This window comes from Mangifera indica, chromosome 19, assembly GCF_011075055.1.
Source record: "Mangifera indica cultivar Alphonso chromosome 19, CATAS_Mindica_2.1, whole genome shotgun sequence".
Classification (NCBI taxonomy): Eukaryota; Viridiplantae; Streptophyta; class Magnoliopsida; order Sapindales; family Anacardiaceae; genus Mangifera; species Mangifera indica.
Genome location: NC_058155.1, coordinates 10,340,104 through 10,359,271, shown reverse-complemented (window position 1 = coordinate 10,359,271; position 19,168 = coordinate 10,340,104). Strand labels below are relative to the sequence as shown.

The 19,168-nt window shown below is 36.8% G+C and overlaps 2 protein-coding genes across 7 annotated transcripts; one reads left to right on the top strand and one right to left on the bottom strand.

Annotated features, from left to right (window-relative positions):
• Window positions 1–169: 169 nt before the first annotated feature.
• On the bottom strand, window positions 170–4,709 carry LOC123203376 (squalene monooxygenase SE1-like). Its single transcript, XM_044619726.1, has 8 exons — window positions 4,210–4,709; window positions 2,938–3,049; window positions 2,586–2,760; window positions 1,936–2,104; window positions 1,558–1,776; window positions 1,137–1,412; window positions 641–919; window positions 170–520 (listed from the first exon to the last, which is right to left on the bottom strand). The coding sequence occupies exons 1-8, from the start codon at window positions 4,462–4,464 to the stop codon at window positions 413–415; spliced, it is 1,593 nt and encodes a 530-aa protein (XP_044475661.1). The 5' UTR covers window positions 4,465–4,709; the 3' UTR covers window positions 170–412.
• Window positions 4,710–7,323: 2,614 nt separating this feature from the next.
• LOC123203491 lies at window positions 7,324–18,571 on the top strand. 6 transcript variants are annotated; one of them, XR_006499305.1, is made up of 5 exons: window positions 7,328–7,652; window positions 7,735–7,930; window positions 8,019–8,105; window positions 16,589–16,680; window positions 18,107–18,242. XR_006499305.1 is itself a non-coding variant. In XM_044619842.1 (4 exons), exons 1-4 carry the CDS (start codon window positions 7,435–7,437, stop codon window positions 17,168–17,170), a joined length of 609 nt encoding a protein of 202 aa, XP_044475777.1. In that variant the 5' UTR covers window positions 7,324–7,434; the 3' UTR covers window positions 17,171–17,551. The 6 variants fall into 6 exon arrangements, 4 of the variants coding, with proteins under 4 accessions (XP_044475777.1, XP_044475775.1, XP_044475778.1 ...); XR_006499306.1 differs by lacking the exon at window positions 18,107–18,242 and adding an exon at window positions 17,063–17,551; XM_044619842.1 differs by lacking the exons at window positions 16,589–16,680; window positions 18,107–18,242 and adding an exon at window positions 17,063–17,551 and having other exon boundaries at window positions 7,324–7,652.
• The last annotated feature ends 597 nt before the right edge of the window (window positions 18,572–19,168 follow it).

Genomic DNA, 19,168 nt, shown 5'->3' with positions numbered 1-19,168 from the left:
CTCGAATCAAGCCAAACATCAATTCGAGTCAAGTGTTTGATTTGAGTCCACCCTTAGAATAACAAATGGGTAAATGAACCTTTCAATATTAAAAGGTGAAAAACTGTTACTTCAGCAAAGTTTGGGCGGTACATATTCATTCACTCGACTTTTAAATTTTAGACCAATAAAATCCCAACTCAACTCTAAAATTAAACTTCATTTAACAAGGCTTTTGGGTAAAGAGAAGAATAAAGTCCTCAGAGCAAGTAAAATTGATTGTGATTACAAGTTTGCATTAGCACCCTAAACATACAAATTCTACACAGCAATGTTTACTAACGCACAAACAGCATCTTCTTGAGGCTTTTCACCTCCTTCATAACTAGAAAAAAAGGGAAGTGTTTTTTCGTTTTTGGTGGATTCTAATCAGCTATCTGCTAACAGGAGGAGCTCTGTAATATGCCGGAACACTTGCAGGGAAGAACATTTGCCTAACACCTTCTGCCCTTATGATAGGAAAGATAATTCCTGATGCACCCTGGACAGAGATTTAACATTTGAAACATTCAGTATATATTAATAAAAGGGAAATTTGATTAACAGAATAGAGGGTGATAAGAAATGAAATGAAAAGAAAGAAAGATAAAAAACCACGCACTGAAATTATTCTGGCTCCAAGCCAAATGCGATAAGGTGAAGGAAATGGCAATAACAAGTGACCAACACCATAAATTGCAACAGCGAAGAAATGGAAAACCAGGCTCCATGGACGAGGATTTAGACCAGAGAGCAGAGAGACTGGTCCTGATGCACATATGCCTCCAAGACTAAGATAGTCAAAGCATGCCTCACGCATTTCCTTCCTTGCTTCATCAGGTGAAGCACAAAACACTTTGTACAGGGCACCAGCCAATGTATTGATCGTAGATGCAACTGGCTGTAAATTCAAACATTACAGGCACACTTGAGTTTTAATATTATGCAGAATGCTATTATGCCAAATGATGAACTGCTAAGTTTACATAGCTATTCTGAATAATATCCAAAGATAGCAGAACTTTTGTGAGAATAATTTTCCTCTGACAACCAGAAAGAATCGAAGTGGAAGACAGAAAGCCCACAAGACAACTGGAATAGCAGAAAAGACAACATACTTTACGCAAAGTGTAAAAGGATTCAAGGTAATTGCAGAGTACTGATGCATTATTCAGATCATGTAAAGGCTTGAGAAGGTCACGCAGGACGACAATATCAGACAGAGCTACTGTCATTCCTCCCCCGGTTAAAGGATGGCGCATGTTGAATGCATCCCCCATCAAAAGGGCTCCAGGAGTAGGATAGGGAGCAGCTGGCATGCTTCTATTTGGCATTGTCCTGATGTTTCTTTTGTCTACAGCAGCTACAAAGGAATTGTAGATTTCAGGGGGAACCTGCAACATACAACACAATTACTCAAGACACCATTAAACATATAACAGATATGAAATGCAATATCAAAGTAAAAGGTGGGAAAAAATAGCTGCGGAAAAATGAAGGCCCACAAAAAGTGAAAGAAAATGCGAAAAAATATAATACCTGAGGCCCCACCACCGTTTTCAAATAATTTGCCATTTCACCACTTGAAATGGAAGGAACCCTTAGACCAGGTACATCAACCAGGCAACGAACCTCATTGCTACTTATAGGATAAAACAAAACCGGGGAAGGGTCAGCCAATATAACATGCCCATGATTCGCATATGGAAGTTTGCAATCTTCTAGAACCAAACCAACAAAACAAGACGGCACATCAACCTGCCAACATTTACGGAAAAAAATTAGGAATTATTTCGTTTTGTCAGACGAGATTGCTGAGATTTTTCAGTATTGGACCAAGTAATAAGGTAATACATGTAGTAATTATGCAGTTCAGTTGTTAGTGACTATTACGGGAGCAATCAATGGCACTCTCACCTTAGAGTTGCAAAGGGAGCGACGCAAGTTCGAAAAGCAGCCATCACAGACAATTGTCAGAGGAGCAAAAGCTGTCAATTCTTGGCCACGTTCAGTCTTGTACTGCACACCTTTAATAGTCCCTTTTTCTTCAATCAGTGAAGTTACCGTTCCTTGCTGCAATTGCACACTAGTAAAATACAAAAGAGGTGTAACTATCAATGAACAGATATATATACATATATAGTATTAGAGAAAAAAACATTCTGACATGATCAACCTCTATCAAAATGCAACATCAGCTAGTTATCGGTTGTGTATAAGTGACCATCAACCAGAAACTCTGTCAAGAATGGCTGCATTTGCCAAAATATTTATCTCTGAACACTAACTATGGTAATAACAAAACTAAGATCTGCCATTTGCAAGTATGAGAGGCCGCATTTTGAATATAACTAGAAATGGTTTCAGAGTAAAGTGTAGCACTAAAAGAGTTGTTCATTTGTGCAGACAGTTAAACATAATTATTTGCTAAGAAACATGCAACAAATCATTTTCAAATCTAACAAACTTTTTGAGAACATTGTCACTCTCAGAACAGCAACAAAATGTCAATAAAGAATGTAATGAACCCACAGTCACAAACATTTAAAATCAAAGATAGAGTATACTTTGGAAGGGATGCAGCTTTCTCCCTCAACCTCTGTATGAAACGCCCATTGTGAAAGCTTCTACCTGCAACATCCGAGTGAAAGTTTTCTAATGGATACGGTATTATAGTATTTTTTCCATCCTTGAAAAGAGCATAACCAAAAACTCGCTGAGCATCAATCTCCTCCAAACAATCTGTGCAGAACATATGCATATTTCATTAACAAACAATTTATGCTATTAAGGCCAAGTAAAATGCAAAAATATATCATTTCTTCAACTTCTGTCATCAAACAGAAACTAATTCAATATCATTTCTTTGATGTCAATTTATACTTTTCTCGTATCAATGAAAAGTTGCAATTCACCCACCTTGAAGACCTAATTCAACTAATTTGAGGTAGCCCCCTGGCTGTAGCAATTCACCAACGATTCGGTCAGGTTCAGACAAATCTCTTTCAATCACATGCACTCGCCGGCCATCCTTCATTTTGGAAAAAATCACTATAAGACATTACTGGACACATCACTAGCAATTAGATAATATTACTTACTGGCATCAATCAGAAATCATGAAACCTATTTTAATCCTTACAAAATTGTATAAGATGTGATATAAGTGGTTATAGTGCATGATACTTAAGTGTGGCCTTAACAAATGAATATGATGTCAACAAGTGATAAAACAAATATTAGCAGTGGTCCAACTGCTTTGAACAAGTGTGCATCAATTCAGAATATAAACAAAATATTTACACAGATGTCAAGCATAAAAAGGCCTGCATCAAGGAAAAAAGTCACTACTGAATATAATACAGGTCAATTTTGTACACACCCAGCTCACAAAAGTGAGCGAAATATATTGGTTGTTGAGTCCATAAGCATTAGCACTCCGTTAAAATTACAAGGGTGACACAAAAGGTCATGTTAAAGTTGGGTTGGGCCTCATCTCATAATTATAAAAAGTAGACAAGCAGCAGATAAAAAAATCCATGAACATAGAAGGTTGTGTATCAGATGAAATCCAAACTGTTTTAATTCATAAACAGTACATTCCCATCACTTTAATTCAACAAAGATTCCCGTTATCATCGATAAAATTGTTTGTAATTTTGAAAAGAGGTTAAGATACAAAATAATAAAAATTTAAGCTTACACCGATCAGAGATCCTGTTTGGAAAGAGAACAAAAATTAAAACCTCATAAGTTATCAAAATATATATATCAATATACGATGCTGTAAGTATGTAGCATATAGGATATACTAATTAGAAAGTTAATAATTAAAATATCATAAAAATTGAAAGAATCCCTCAAGAAATCTAAATAAAATAAACCATAATCATAGGGCCATATCACTTTAGCATGCTTTCTGTGACATGATAATTCCATACTCGATAAAATTGATGAATTAAAAAATCAGAATTCAATTATGTAAAAATAAGTACTTCTTCTCTTCCAAGTTAAATAAAATCTTTCGAGTTTCAACCAATTTAACCGTGCATGGCTATTAACAATCAGTTAAAAAAAATTCAAAAGTTCCCATAAAACTAAAAGAAAAATTCACCGTTTGGTTGATGAGAAAATGAACGAAGAAACTCACCAAAAAAGAAAAAAATGAGAACAGAAAAAATGATTTGTAACCTTGCCAAGAGTGTGAGCCAGGGCGGCGCCAGCAACGCCAGCACCGACAATGATGACGTCAGTGTCGGCAAAATGATCGGATTCGCATTCTTGGTTAACAACGGAGTTACTCGTCAAGCAATCACTTGTAGTATCCGACGAATCTGTCCTAGTTTTCATAACAAAATTATACAAGGTAAAGAGCCCCAAGTTATACAAGGCGACCAGGCCTAGCACCAACCCGAAGATCAGTCCCCACGTGTATTGATCCGCCATTTCTGAAGGAATGCAAAATCCTCAACGACAGATAAAAGTAACAGAGGCAGCCAAAGCGACGACGTTGAGAATGACGATGACTATCTGTCTCTCTGTCTCGGTCGGTTCTTAGTGTGGCTTGTGAAATTAGTTTTGTCGTCTGCCTGACTGGCTGGCTCACCAATGCTTATTTTGAATGGGATTCTGTTAATTTAATTTCGCAGAGCCGGAGAAGCATGAGCTAACTGAAGCGTTATTTGATACGCGTGCAGCCTTACAGCTACTCCCTCTAGCGTACTACCGCTAGGTGTAAATATTTTTTACAGCCCTTCCTTTAATTTTTAACGACTTATATTTTTAATAAATTAAACTACACGTGTACAAAAATTATATAAACGTAAGATAACTTATTATATAATAATATATTTTTTAATAAAATTATATATATCAATAATATATAAAATTTTATATATAAATAATAATATGTTATTATATAATTAAATTTTGTTTTATTTATAATTTTAAATTATCTAATTATATAATAACACATTATTATTTATACATAAAATTATACATATAAAATTATTTTATATTTTATATTTCATTTTAAAATTATTTAATTAAATATTATTATATTAAATTATATGAATAAATTTATATAATTTATATATATATAATATTACTTTAAGTATTAATAAAATATTTAAAATTACGTACATATAACAATTTTTTATTAAATTATATTTACTTGTTCTCCATTATTAAAAAGAAAAAAAATAAATATGGTTAAGTAAATGATTAAAACTAGCTTCATTTTCAAAAGTGTTGATGATTGCTCAAAATGAATAATTAAATTAATAAAAATGTTTGGTATTAATATGTCATCAATAAATTTGGAATTTATATTCCCAAACTTTGAGATTTAAATCATTTGTCCCTCAAACTAACTAAGGGTTATATCTAAATTGAGTTAGCTCAAGTTTAAAAATTGGTTTAGTTTAATTTTATTCGATTCGAATTTGTTTATTTTGAATAAAAATCTAGTTAAAGATAAAAGATTTAGTTTGTTTTAAAACTTAACTGAACTCGAGTTACAAAAAGTTCAATTTGGTTTGACTCTCGAATTGAATAAATGGCTCAATCTGATTCAAACTTAATTAGTATTTCGATTCAAATTATGTTAAATAATGTTATTTTATTAATAAATCATAAATTTAAATTATAAATTAAAATTAATTATTTTTTATTTAAATTGAACTCAAATGATTCAGAGTCATCTCAATTCATATCAACCCCAATAATTAACCTAACCATATATGCATTTAGTTGTTGTAATATATATAATGTTACAATTCAATTTATTTTTTACCAATAAAATTATATTGTGCATCCTTGTTATTATTATTATTTTTTTATAAGGATGATGCAGACGCGTCAACGCAGCTATCTGACTGACTGACTGAGTGACCAGGTCACGTGTTAGTGTTACACGCCGGCATCTGCAGTCGGGCTCACAACAGAATGAAGGCTTCTTGGGTAAACGCCAAATGAATAAGACCTGCACAATGATATTAGAAAGATGATAAATTCTTCTTCTTTCTTTACACAAATTCATTTTTCTTATTTCTCATTTACTTTAATTGTTTTAGATGATACATTTGTTTAACGTTTTCGTCACCTGTTCCCTTGACAAAGTCTCCAATTGATGCTTGTGTCCGTAACGGACTCGTCGATTCCAGTAACTGCGAACCACCAATTGCATGATATCAACTAATTACTTGTTCGTCCTAAATCAAGTGGTACTAATAAATTAAATAGTATAATTTGTATATAATTTAAAAATATAAATAATATATTATTATATAATTAAATATTATTTTATTTTTAATTTAAAATCATTTTATTATATGATAATGATATAACATATATATATATATATATATTTAAATTATATATTAAATATATATATACATTATTTTATTATAATAAATTTACAATCTTCTGATTTATTTGAATTTGAGTTATAAATAAGAATGTCATACATTACCGGATATTAATCATAAATTCATGTATGTGGGTGCACTTGGACCATTGGTTTAGGATGGATGAGAAATGAGACAAATATACTTGTTTGAATAAGCTCGAAACGAGTTTAATTTAAGTTAATTTAAAGTTAGAAGTTAAATATTTTTAAACTCAAGTTTTAAGGTTGTTTAATTTATAAAGTTTGTAAGTTTAGAATATTTTAATACAAATCGATTAAAATGATATATAATTAATATACATTAAAACAACGTTGTTTTAGTATTTTTATTTGGTTACAATATTAAACCAAACTCAAAACTCGGTTCAACTTAATACTTGAGTTGAATTTGAATTCAATTAAATATGTCAAACTCAAACAATTTTGAGATAAGTGTAACAAATTCAAACTTAAATTTGACTCAATTGTTGGAACTTAAGTAAACTCAAACTCAACTCAGACCTATTTTATCCTGGTTGAAAGTTGATTTCTAAAACAATCATTAATGGTGTTTACGACTAGATTCAAACTGAGCTTGTTTAAGTTCGAGCATAAGCTCAATTCGAACAAGCCTTAAACAAGCTAACATTAAACAATCTCAAATTTGAACTACTCATCAAACTCATAAACTAAAAATTTTGATACAAAACAATGTCATTTTTATAATAAGTTAGTTAAAGCTCAAACTCAAATTGAGCTCAAGCTTATTTGTAACGAGTTTGATGAACCCAAGCTCGAATTCAAGCTCAATTATTACAAATCAAACTCTAATTTAAACTCAAATTTGATTCAATTCGAATTTAATCAGAGTGTTCAAATTAAAGAAATGATGAAATTAGAATGCTGTCAGCAAGGAGAGAACGGGCCATCTGAAGTCCACCCCAACGTTCAAGCGCTGGCCCAAAACTCCCTCCGCAAACACAATTTGAAAAACTGTAGTAACCGAAGATTCGGAGGTTAACAGTAATATGGATTTTGAGTGTTCAAATCCGAGCTTGTGGAGAGAGGCTCTTTCTTCTTACCAAGCTCGTGTAGAATCTCTGAACAAACCAGACCTTGTTTCACTAGATGATTTTTACCGTAACGAACTCCCTTCTCTTATCTACCAACGAAACCCTAACCCTTACATCACCACCACGGAGCTTTCCAAACTCATGAGGTGGAAACTCACTCGCGGCAAATGGAGGTTCACATTTCTTTTTTTTTTTTTAAAACTCAAGTTTCTAAAGTTCATGTGTTATTGATGTGCTTCAAATTTCATTTTCAAGGCCGCGTTTGTTGGATTTCGTGTCTTCTTTGGACGAATCTTCGGTGGAATCTGCATCGCAAAAGGCATTCAAATCTCTTCCTGATTTAAAAAAAGCAACTTCTGAACTGACTGTTTTGAAAGGCGTGGGTCCTGCCACGGCTTCTGCCGTTTTGGCTGCTTACGCACCTGATGTGGCGCCGTTTATGTCCGATGAGGTATATTTTATTATTTTCTTTTTTGAATAAATAATTTTTTTATTCATGGTCTGTTTTGTTGCTTAATTATTAGTCTTATTTTTGAAAGGCTATGGAGGCATGTCTTGGTAACTGTAAAGACTATTCACTGAAGCAGTACTTATTGTACGCTGATAAATTACAGGCAAAAGCTAAGGTCAGTTACATTTTCGGTTTTTCTTTCTTTCATAGGGAAATTAAACATATTGCTTCTTGCCGTTTTTATTTACCAAATTTAGTTTAAAAGCAATTGGAGTGAAGGCACTGTAGGGGGTATCTACAAGTGACTTCATTTCCATATAATTTTTGGCTGATTGTGCTGTGTGTCCCATTATATTTAGAATAACCAAAATCGTTGCTTTCATTGTCGTTCAATGCAATCCAAGAGAGTTTGTTTTCTTTTTTCCCAATCTGAAGGAATATTTTTCGTTGAAATGTGAAGGAACATTTGTGTCTTAGAGTGTTTGACATTACGTGAACCATTTGATGACACTTTTAAAGAGAAAAAAAAAAAAAATTAACTCTCAGGATTTCAGAATCTCACCAAAATCTTGAGGGAATTAATTGGAATCTCTCCAATAAATAGCAGAGTTTACTAAAACTGATCTACTTTATTCATCATAACAGAGCCTTAAATAGCCATCTAATACAGAAGCGAAAATGAGAATTTTAAGCAACTAACAGACGTGCATCAACAACTAATAGCAAATAAACACAAATCAAGGACCCATGTTCCACAGTTTGTTCACATAAACAGGGGAAAGTGGGCTATTATTTAACTGACAATAAAACAGTAAAGACTTGGTCAGCCACGTGACTGCCCATGTTACGAAGTAACCACCCATGCTAGTGTCCATTATGCAACTGCATCATTGCCTCCCTCCCAAAGAACTTGCCTCCGGCAAGTATTTCTGCACGTAGGCGTTATACAAATCAGCATTGAGACGATTAATCTCCTCACCTTGCAACCAAACTGATTCAGAAATAGGTTTATTTGTCCAACGAACCAGAAATTTGTAGTAACCTCCCCTGCGTGTGGACACGAATTGGTGGTCTAAAATGGCACTTACAGTATCAACCTGCTTAGAAGAGGAAGGAATTCGAATAGGAGTGTCGGTCAAAGAATTTGGAGGGACGTCATCACCCTTGAATTCTGTCAGATCCTCCACGTTAAAAACAGAGCTAATGGAATAGTCAGGTGGAAGGTCAATCACATAAGCATTTGGACCCAATTTCTTTAAAACTCGGAATGGACCGGCTCGACGAGCATGAAGCTTGCTGTAACTTCCAGGAGGAAATCGTTCTGGGCGTAAACGAATCATCACTTGATCTCCAACGGCAAACTGTTTATCTTGTCTTCTTAGATTGGCATGTTGGGCATATGCGTCAGTTTGAAGAGCAATCTTCCTCCGAACCTCCTCGTGAACAGACACCATGTGAGCTGCAAAGTCAAGTCCAGCTTCACTAGTTCGCTGTGGTAGAGGCAACGAAATTGTATCCAAGGGCGTGCGTGGGTTCATGCCGTAAACAAGTTGAAACGGTGTGGTTCCAGTAGTACGGTTGACTGAATTATTAAAGGCAAATTCAGCCTGTGGCAGGATGAGATCCCAAGTTGAAGCATGGTCTTGAATTAAGCATCGAAGTAAATTTCCCAAACTACGATTTACAACCTCCGTTTGTCCATCGGTTTGGGGATGAAATGCACTAGAGAAAGACAACTTCGTACCTAATTTCGCCCAAAGGGTCTTCCAAAAGTAGCTGATGAATTTAACATCACGATCAGAAACAATGGTTTTAGGGAGGCCATGTAACCGAACAATTTCCTTCAAAAAGAGTGTAGCAATATGAGAAGCATCATATGTTTTTCGACAAGGAATAAAATGGGCCATACGAGAGAAACGATCCACAACCACCATGATAGAGTCATTATTGCGTTGGGTGCGTGGCAATCCAAGAACAAAATCCATGCTGATATCAATCCAAGGATGATGAGGAATTGGCAGTGGTGTATAGAGTCCGGTGTTGTGTTTTGTACCTTTATTAATCTGGCAAGTGCGGCATCGAGCAACAATTTTGTGCACATCACGACGTAAATGTGGCCAAAAAAATCTTTCAGCTACTAGGAGGAAAGTTTTATCAAACCCAAAGTGCCCTGCTAAACCCCCTCCATGTAACTCTAAAATAATAAAATCCCTCAGTGACCCATGCGGAATACAGATGCAGCCATTCTTGGTAAGGTACCCATCTATTAAAGAAAAACCAGTCCTGTGGGGTAAAGAACCATTTTGCAGGGCTGTCCATATTTCTTTGAAGTCCGGATCAGCTGCATAATCATCTTTTATGGCATCAAAACCTGCAGTGTTGACAGTGAATATAGCAAGGATATGGGGTCTTCGACTTAAAGCATCAGCCACCTTGTTTTCACGACCAGACGTGTGCCTAATGATGAAGTCAAATTGTTGCAAATAATCAAACCATCTAGCATGCTTGGAATTCATCCTGCTTTGAGAATGGAGATGCTTCAAAGAATCATGATCAGTGAATAAAATGAATTCGTGATGGATTAGGTAATGACGCCAATGTTTTAATGTTTGAATCAAAGCATAAAATTCCACCTCATAAGCTGAATACTTCCTTCTAGCGTCGTTGAGTTTCTCACTAAAGAAAGCAATGGGATGACCCTCGACTCAATACTCCGCCAATGCCAACATGGGAAGCGTCACATGCTACTTCAAAAACTTTGGAGAAGTCTGGCAGTTTCAAAACTGGGGTAGTTGACATTTTCTGTTTAATTACATGAAATGCTTTGGCCGCCAATGGAGTCCAAATGAAGGTCTTAGATTTGAGACACTCAGTAATTGGAGATGTTATGGTGCTGAATCCTTGTATAAACCTTCGATAAAATGTCGCTAACCCAATAAAGCTACGAATATCAAAGAAAGACTGTGGTTCAGGCCACTCTTGAATTGCTTGAACCTTCGCTGGGTCAACTTCAACACCTTGATGCGATACAATAAATCCCAAGAAATTGGTCTTTTCTTTGAGGAAAGAACACTTGCCTTTGTTAATATAAAGATGTTCTTTTCGGAGTGTTTCAAAGACTTGTCGTAAATGTTCCAAATGATCTGCCACAGACTTGCTAAAAATGAGTATATCGTCAAAATATACTACAATAAACTTACCCAAGAAAGGTCGTAGTGCTTGTGTCATCACGCGCATAAATGTACTGGGTGCATTGGTAAGACCGAATGGCATTACAAGCCATTCATACAATCCTTCTTTAGTTTTGAAGGCTGTTTTCCATTCGTCTCCAGGCCTTATCCGGATTTGGTGATATCCGCTTCGAAGATCAATTTTTGTGAAGATCATAGCACCTCCTAGCTGATCGAGCATGTCATCTAGGCGTGGAATTGGAAACCGATATTTGACTGTGATCCGGTTCACTGCTCGACTGTCAACACACATTCTCCAGCTGCCATCTTTTTTTGGAGTGAGTAACGCGGGCACAGCGCATGGGCTAAGACTTTCACGGATGAAGCCTCTGTTAAGCAAATCTTGAACCTGCCTTTGGAGTTCTTCATACTCAGTTGGGCTCATTCTATAATGAGGTAAATTTGGTAAAGACGACCCAGGTACCAAATCGATCGCATGTTGGATGTCACGGAGTGGTGGCAGTTACTGTGGGAGTTCATCTGGCATCAAGTCATGAAATTCCTGGAGAAGAACTTTGACACATTCGGGTACCATGCCATCCATTTGTTTCAACTCACGTCCAACTAGGAACAGTATAGTAGTACCTTTTTGTACAACTTCTTCCACTTGACGAAGAGTTAGCATGTTATTAAACTTCTTTGGGTTGTCAAATTCTGCGATTGGTAGAGGTTCTAACACAATCCTTCGTCCTTGGAATCGGAACGCATAAGTATTCTCCTTACCATCATAGCTAACCTGACGATCATACATCCATGGTCTTCCTAACAGTAGGTGACAAACAGTCATGGGTATCACATCACACCACACTTGGTCTACATAATTCTTACCCAATGAAAACTTCACAAGGCAGCGAGTTTGGACCAGAACTGAATTACTATTGTTGATCCAGCTGACTTTGTATGGAGTAGGATGCATTTCTTGAGGCAAACCAAGTCGTTCAGCTACTTCTTTAGCCACAACATTCATGCTGCTTCCATTGTCGATGATTACATTCAAAGCTTTATCTCCGTGTTCAACTCTAGTATGGAAGATGTTGGTTCGCTTCCAGTCATGTTCTAAGCGATCCACCTTTGATTTGCTTCCTGTTAACACATGCTGAATCATACAAAGAGGTAAATCTGTAGCTTGTAGCCGCTCCTCCACATATTCAGACTCTTTATGGTCGTTGATGTCTTGAGTATTGTTTGGCTCTTCATCGAACATCAAGTCTTTTTCACATACGAATGCTATCCTTTGGTCTCGTGTTGGACAAACTACTGCAAAGTGGCCAAACCCTTTACATTTATAACATTGAGGTCCTTCACCGAAAGCCTTACCCTTGCCTTTGCTATCACTAACCATCACTCCTTTAGGTGTGTCAACAGAAGGCTTTGAGCTAGTAGGAGCTGGAAAGCGAAAAGTTCCCGAATCAGTATTGTATAAGCGACGAGAATTACTTGATGGCTGCCGTTCAAATTGCAAAGCAAGTTGATATGCTTCCTCCACATTATAAAGGCGAGCAGACAACATTTCTCTGCGAATATCAGGTTTTAGCCCCTTTAAATACCGCGCTAACACTTGGACTTCGGTTTCAGCTGACTTGCTTCTAACTGTTAACTCATGGAACCGTTCTGTATATTGATCCACTGTAATTTTAGCGCTTTGACTCCATTGAAGCATGTCTTCATAAATAAGTTGTTCATAATTGAGGGGGGGGTATTTTGATTCCAAACGTTCTTTCATTTCGTCCCACTCTGTGATAGGAGCTTGACGGGTCCTTCTAAGTCGTTCTTCCACACTGCTCCACCATGCACGGGCTGGTCCTTTCAGCTTGAGCTTAACAAATCGAACTTTACGATCATCAGGTACCGCAAACCAGTCAAAATAATCTTCAAGAGCAGTAATCCAATCATAGAAAGCATCTGGATCAAGTCTCCCTACAAAGTCTGGTACTTCAACTTTCATTCGTTTGGTCAATTCGTCTATGGAGTTCCTTCGAGCATCTACATCGTGTGGTTGTCGATGATCAATCCTAGGCTCCCTACGTCTGACCCCGCCCAGCTGCACTTCCTCAAACTCGTCATCATTGTCGCCAATCCCTTCCCTGCCTCTAGGAATACGTCTTCCTTCCCTTGGTGGTCGTCCCACTTCTCGGCTACTACGTTCATCTATCACATCTAAACGATGCATTACTACATTCAAAGTTTGGGATAATTGATCAATTTGTTGCTGCACACTAGCAGATGCCTGGGCTGTGTTGGTGTTTGGGTTTGGTGGGTTGTTAGAACTTTGCTCCATGAAATTATAAGATTGACCACTCCTGGTTTTTGGCATAAAGGAAGTGTTGTCAACGGAACCGGGCTCTGATACCAAATTTGATGACACTTTTAAAGAGAAAAAAAAAAAAAAATTAACTCTCAGGATTTCAGAATCTCACCAAAATCTTGAGGGAATTAATTGGAATCTCTCCAATAAATAGTAGAGTTTACTAAAACTGATCTACTTTATTCATCATAACAGAGCCTTAAATAGCCATCTAATACAGAAGCGAAAATGAGAATTTTAAGCAACTAACAGACGTGCATCAACAACTAATAGCAAATAAACACAAATCAAGGACCCATGTTCCACAGTTTGTTCACATAAACAGGGGAAAGTGGGCTATTATTTAACTGACAATAAAACAGTAAAGACTTGGTCAGCCACGTGACTGCCCATGTTACGAAGTAACCACCCATGCTAGTGTCCATTATGCAACTGCAGGGAATTAATTGGAATCTCTCCAATAAATAGCAGAGTTTACTAAAACTGATCTACTTTATTCATCATAACAGAGCCTTAAATAGCCATCTAATACAGAAGCGAAAATGAGAATTTTAAGCAACTAACAGACGTGCATCATCTTGAGGGAATTAATTGGAATCTCTCCAATAAATAGCAGAGTTTACTAAAACTGATCTACTTTATTCATCATAACAGAGCCTTAAATAGCCATCTAATACAGAAGCGAAAATGAGAATTTTAAGCAACTAACAGACGTGCATCAACAACTAATAGCAAAAAAACACAAATCAAGGACCCATGTTCCACAGTTTGTTCACATAAACAGGGGAAAGTGGGCTATTATTTAACTGACAATAAAACAGTAAAGACTTGGTCAGCCACGTGACTGCCCATGTTACGAAGTAACCACCCATGCTAGTGTCCATTATGCAACTGCATCATTGCCTCCCTCCCAAAGAACTTGCCTCCGGCAAGTATTTCAGAAATTTGTAGTAACCTCCCCTGCGTGTGGACACGAATTGGTGGTCTAAAATGGCACTTACAGTATCAGCCTGCTTAGAAGAGGAAGGAATTCGAATAGGAGTGTCGGTCAAAGAATTTGGAGGGACGTCATCACCCTTGAATTCTGTCAGATCCTCCACGTTAAAAACAGAGCTAATGGAATAGTCAGGTGGAAGGTCAATCACATAAGCATTTGGACCCAATTTCTTTAAAACTCGGAATGGACCGGCTCGACGAGCATGAAGCTTGCTGTAACTTCCAGGAGGAAATCGTTCTGGGCGTAAACGAATCATCACTTGATCTCCAACGGCAAACTGTTTATCTTGTCTTCTTAGATTGGCATGTTGGGCATATGCGTCAGTTTGAAGAGCAATCTTCCTCCGAACCTCCTCGTGAACAGACACCATGTGAGCTGCAAAGTCAAGTCCAGCTTCACTAGTTCGCTGTGGTAGAGGCAACGAAATTGTATCCAAGGGCGTGCGTGGGTTCATGCCGTAAACAAGTTGAAACGGTGTGGTTCCAGTAGTACGGTTGACTGAATTATTAAAGGCAAATTCAGCCTGTGGCAGGATGAGATCCCAAGTTGAAGCATGGTCTTGAATTAAGCATCGAAGTAAATTTCCCAAACTACGATTTACAACCTCCGTTTGTCCATCGGTTTGGGGATGAAATGCACTAGAGAAAGACAACTTCGTACCTAATTTCGCCCAAAGGGTCTTCCAAAAGTAGCTGATGAATTTAACATCACGATCAGAAACAATGGTTTTAGGGAGGCCATGTAACCGAACAATTTCCTTCAAAAAGAGTGTAGCAATATGAGAAGCATCATATGTTTTTCGACAAGGAATAAAATGGGCCATACGAGAGAAACGATCCACAACCACCATGATAGAGTCATTATTGCGTTGGGTGCGTGGCAATCCAAGAACAAAATCCATGCTGATATCAATCCAAGGATGATGAGGAATTGGCAGTGGTGTATAGAGTCCGGTGTTGTGTTTTGTACCTTTATTAATCTGGCAAGTGCGGCATCGAGCAACAATTTTGTGCACATCACGACGTAAATGTGGCCAAAAAAATCTTTCAGCTACTAGGAGGAAAGTTTTATCAAACCCAAAGTGCCCTGCTAAACCCCCTCCATGTAACTCTAAAATAATAAAATCCCTCAGTGACCCATGCGGAATACAGATGCAGCCATTCTTGGTAAGGTACCCATCTATTAAAGAAAAACCAGTCCTGTGGGGTAAAGAACCATTTTGCAGGGCTGTCCATATTTCTTTGAAGTCCGGATCAGCTGCATAATCATCTTTTATGGCATCAAAACCTGCAGTGTTGACAGTGAATATAGCAAGGATATGGGGTCTTCGACTTAAAGCATCAGCCACCTTGTTTTCACGACCAGACGTGTGCCTAATGATGAAGTCAAATTGTTGCAAATAATCAAACCATCTAGCATGCTTGGAATTCATCCTGCTTTGAGAATGGAGATGCTTCAAAGAATCATGATCAGTGAATAAAATGAATTCGTGAAAGTCTTAGCCCATGCGCTGTGCCCGCGTTACTCACTCCAAAAAAAGATGGCAGCTTACTTTGGTCTGCTCTTGTGGGATTTTAAGTCTGGCAGCTTTGTTGAAAAGAATGTTGTAAGTATTGAACAAATGTCTCAAAAAGTCAGTAATATTGCATATGTTAGGGTGAGTTTCCAATGTGAAATTTTTGTATATGATGGATCTCTTATTAAGTGGACATGGATCTCTTACTTCACAAGTTTGGACTGATATTTCGATGGATTTTGCGGATGGGTTGCCAAGGGACAAGGATTTGGCACTATTTTGATCGTGGTCAGTCAAATGACCAAGTGTGTTCAATGACAGCCCTTGCACCACTCGTTCATAGCTAAAGAGGGTCTGTCTTCATGGACTGTCCTACTTCTGTTGTACTTGATCGTGATCGAGTATTTATGAGTCAATAATGGTCAGAACTATTTCGAGTTACAGGCACCACTTTAAAGCATGGTTCCACATATCACTCCCCAACAAATGGACAAACAATGGTAGCTAATAGACGTTTGAGACTTATTTGCTTTGCTTTATTAGTATGCAAACTAGATAATGAATGAAATGGCTTCCATGAGCTAAAAATTGGTTCAATACAACCTTTCAGGGGTTGTTGGTATGACACCGCTTCGGTCTTTATATGGTTGTGACCCATGCACACTTTTGAAGTTCATAGAAGAGCCTTCTTTGAATGAAGAGGTAAACACTCAACTCTGATGGTCCCTGAAAATGCTGGGGCTGTGGTTCTAGGTGTGTAGTGGTTGGTATCGGTATCTAAAATTTTTAATCTTTGATTGTGATTTGTGAGCTCATTCAGATGGTCCCTAAAAACTGGTTGTTCTTGAGTGTCCTACAGTCATGATGTGATTGGCTTCTGGGGGAATATAAAACTCCCTTGCAATTGTGCTGAGCGTTCCTTTTCTTCTTCTGGGACCATTTTTATTTGAACTTGATCGGCTATCTTGTACATTTCAATATTATTTAAAAAAGATCCGAAAGTGAATTTTTTTTGTGTCTTATCTACTAGCATTTTATGTTTCACAGATGCTGAATTTGATTTGTTCTGTTCAATGTGTTTCAGCAAAATCTTAAACTTTGGGCCAGAGCTCTTAATTGTCTTTTAAAATACAACAGACAGTGGGCACCCTATTCTGTATTAATAAGGTTGGGGGTATTTATGCTTCGATGAAGTAGGAGATGAAACCTATGATATTCTTGTGGCCATGCTTTATTGCTTTAGTTGGTTCTTCTTATTGCCTAAACTTGCAAGTGGTTGTGAAGAAAATGTTGTGAATAGAAGATATAAATGAAGTGCCAGATGACAATGTTCTAAATTAGTGTTTTACCTATATAAAAATGTATAAGATGGTATTATGTAGAAAGTTCATTTTTATCATATGGTTTCTGGTGGATAACATCTTAGAATATAACCAAATGTGCATTCACTCTTTACTAGTTGATCAGAAGGCTCAAAATTTGTTAGTTGTATTGTTTTAACTAACAGAAAGACAATCTGTGTAGGAACGTGCTTATGATTTTTCACATTAAGTTTGCAGTCATGACAAGGTTTGCATGTTGATTTTGTACAGAAACAATTTGTCATTGATGCTTTTTGATTGAGTACTTAAAGAAATCTGATTAGAAGTTTTAAGCTAATGAATTGATGGTGTTTTGATCGAAGCTCTTTCAGGGGTGCCTGGGTTGTAATTCATGTTTAATTTTGAGAGGTGGTTTATTGATAATCATATTATTTACTCAATCTTTGGGGGTTGAATCCCTGTTGATGCTATCATGCCATTTTAGAGAGTAATGCTGCAGAAATCAGTGATATGCCCAACTTAAAAGGCTTATTGTATCCTTGGGAGGCTATATCTCTATAATTTTGCTGATGCTTTTACAAGATTCAGCAGCTCAGCAGTCACTTGGCGATCATGCCTTCAATGTTAGATCAAATCTCATATTATAGGACTCAATTGGTCAATGACAGTACTTATATAACACGTCTCCTATTTGGTTAAAGAACTAGAAATTATTGCCTTTGGGTGTGGCAGAGGAATGGTACAAGTAGTTTAAGTTTCAGAAGTTTCTTGCATTAATTATATGGCAGAATATCATTTTGTTTCAGGAATTAGCTTATGAAGGGAACTCCTTCACACCATCAAATGTTGAAAGGGCTCTTTGGAGTTCTGCCATAGGGGTCAAATTGCGAGCTTCAGAATCAGCTCCAGACCCTGACATCAAGACAAGGAAAGGCACTAAAAGAAAGCGAAAACATTGATTATATGATGGGTTGGTTTGCTGCAGAATTGGTATGTTCTAACTGCATCCTGTCACTTAGCTTTCAACTCTGCTAATTGGAGTAGCTCATGAGGCTGCAAAAGCAACCTCCTTTGTTTGTAACATATGACCGAACCAATTTCACAGGATTTTAGTTGTTGAAAGTGTCAACTTATTGATCTGCTTTTGTAGCTTGATTTGGTAGTTTGTTACCATTCATTTTTGTCTAGGAACAGTTAATTAGGAAAAGGATTTTAGGATTATTGCAATACATTTCCAGCAACTTACTTAATGATTTCTTTCTTGCCTTGCATGGATTTGCCATCAAAATCCTCTTGTACCTAACGGTCATCGCCAATTTCTCAAGCTATATTGGAATTTGGATAACCATTCTGCTATGTAGAATTGTTACCTCAATATCCTTCATTTGATCAATTTATCAATGACTCAATTGCTTCAAGACAACAAATTTGTTGTGGTTTAGTCGGTGATCCTTACAATTAGTTGCCATGGCTTCAAGAATGAAAAATGGTTGCATCGCATTGCAAGCTTGGAAACGAGCTATTTTTTCTGATCCTCACTACTTTACTTCAGTTTGGGTTGGATCTATGTTTGCAACTCTTATTTAACCACCACCTGTCACCTCCACTATTGTCATCACCAACAAGCATGACAACAAAATGTAATAATAAATAATTGGGGCCTAACCATTCTTCATTTGAGTTCAACTTTCGGTGTTTGTTGATAATTGAATGTTTTGATTTGGTTATACATGATTGCATTTAATGTGGTTGATGCATCGTTTTCTTCAGGCAATGCATCAATGGGTTTAAAGGTACAATTGATGGTATGAATTTATTAAGAGTGAGAGTTGGAGGAATAATATATGGATAATATAACCATCAATAAA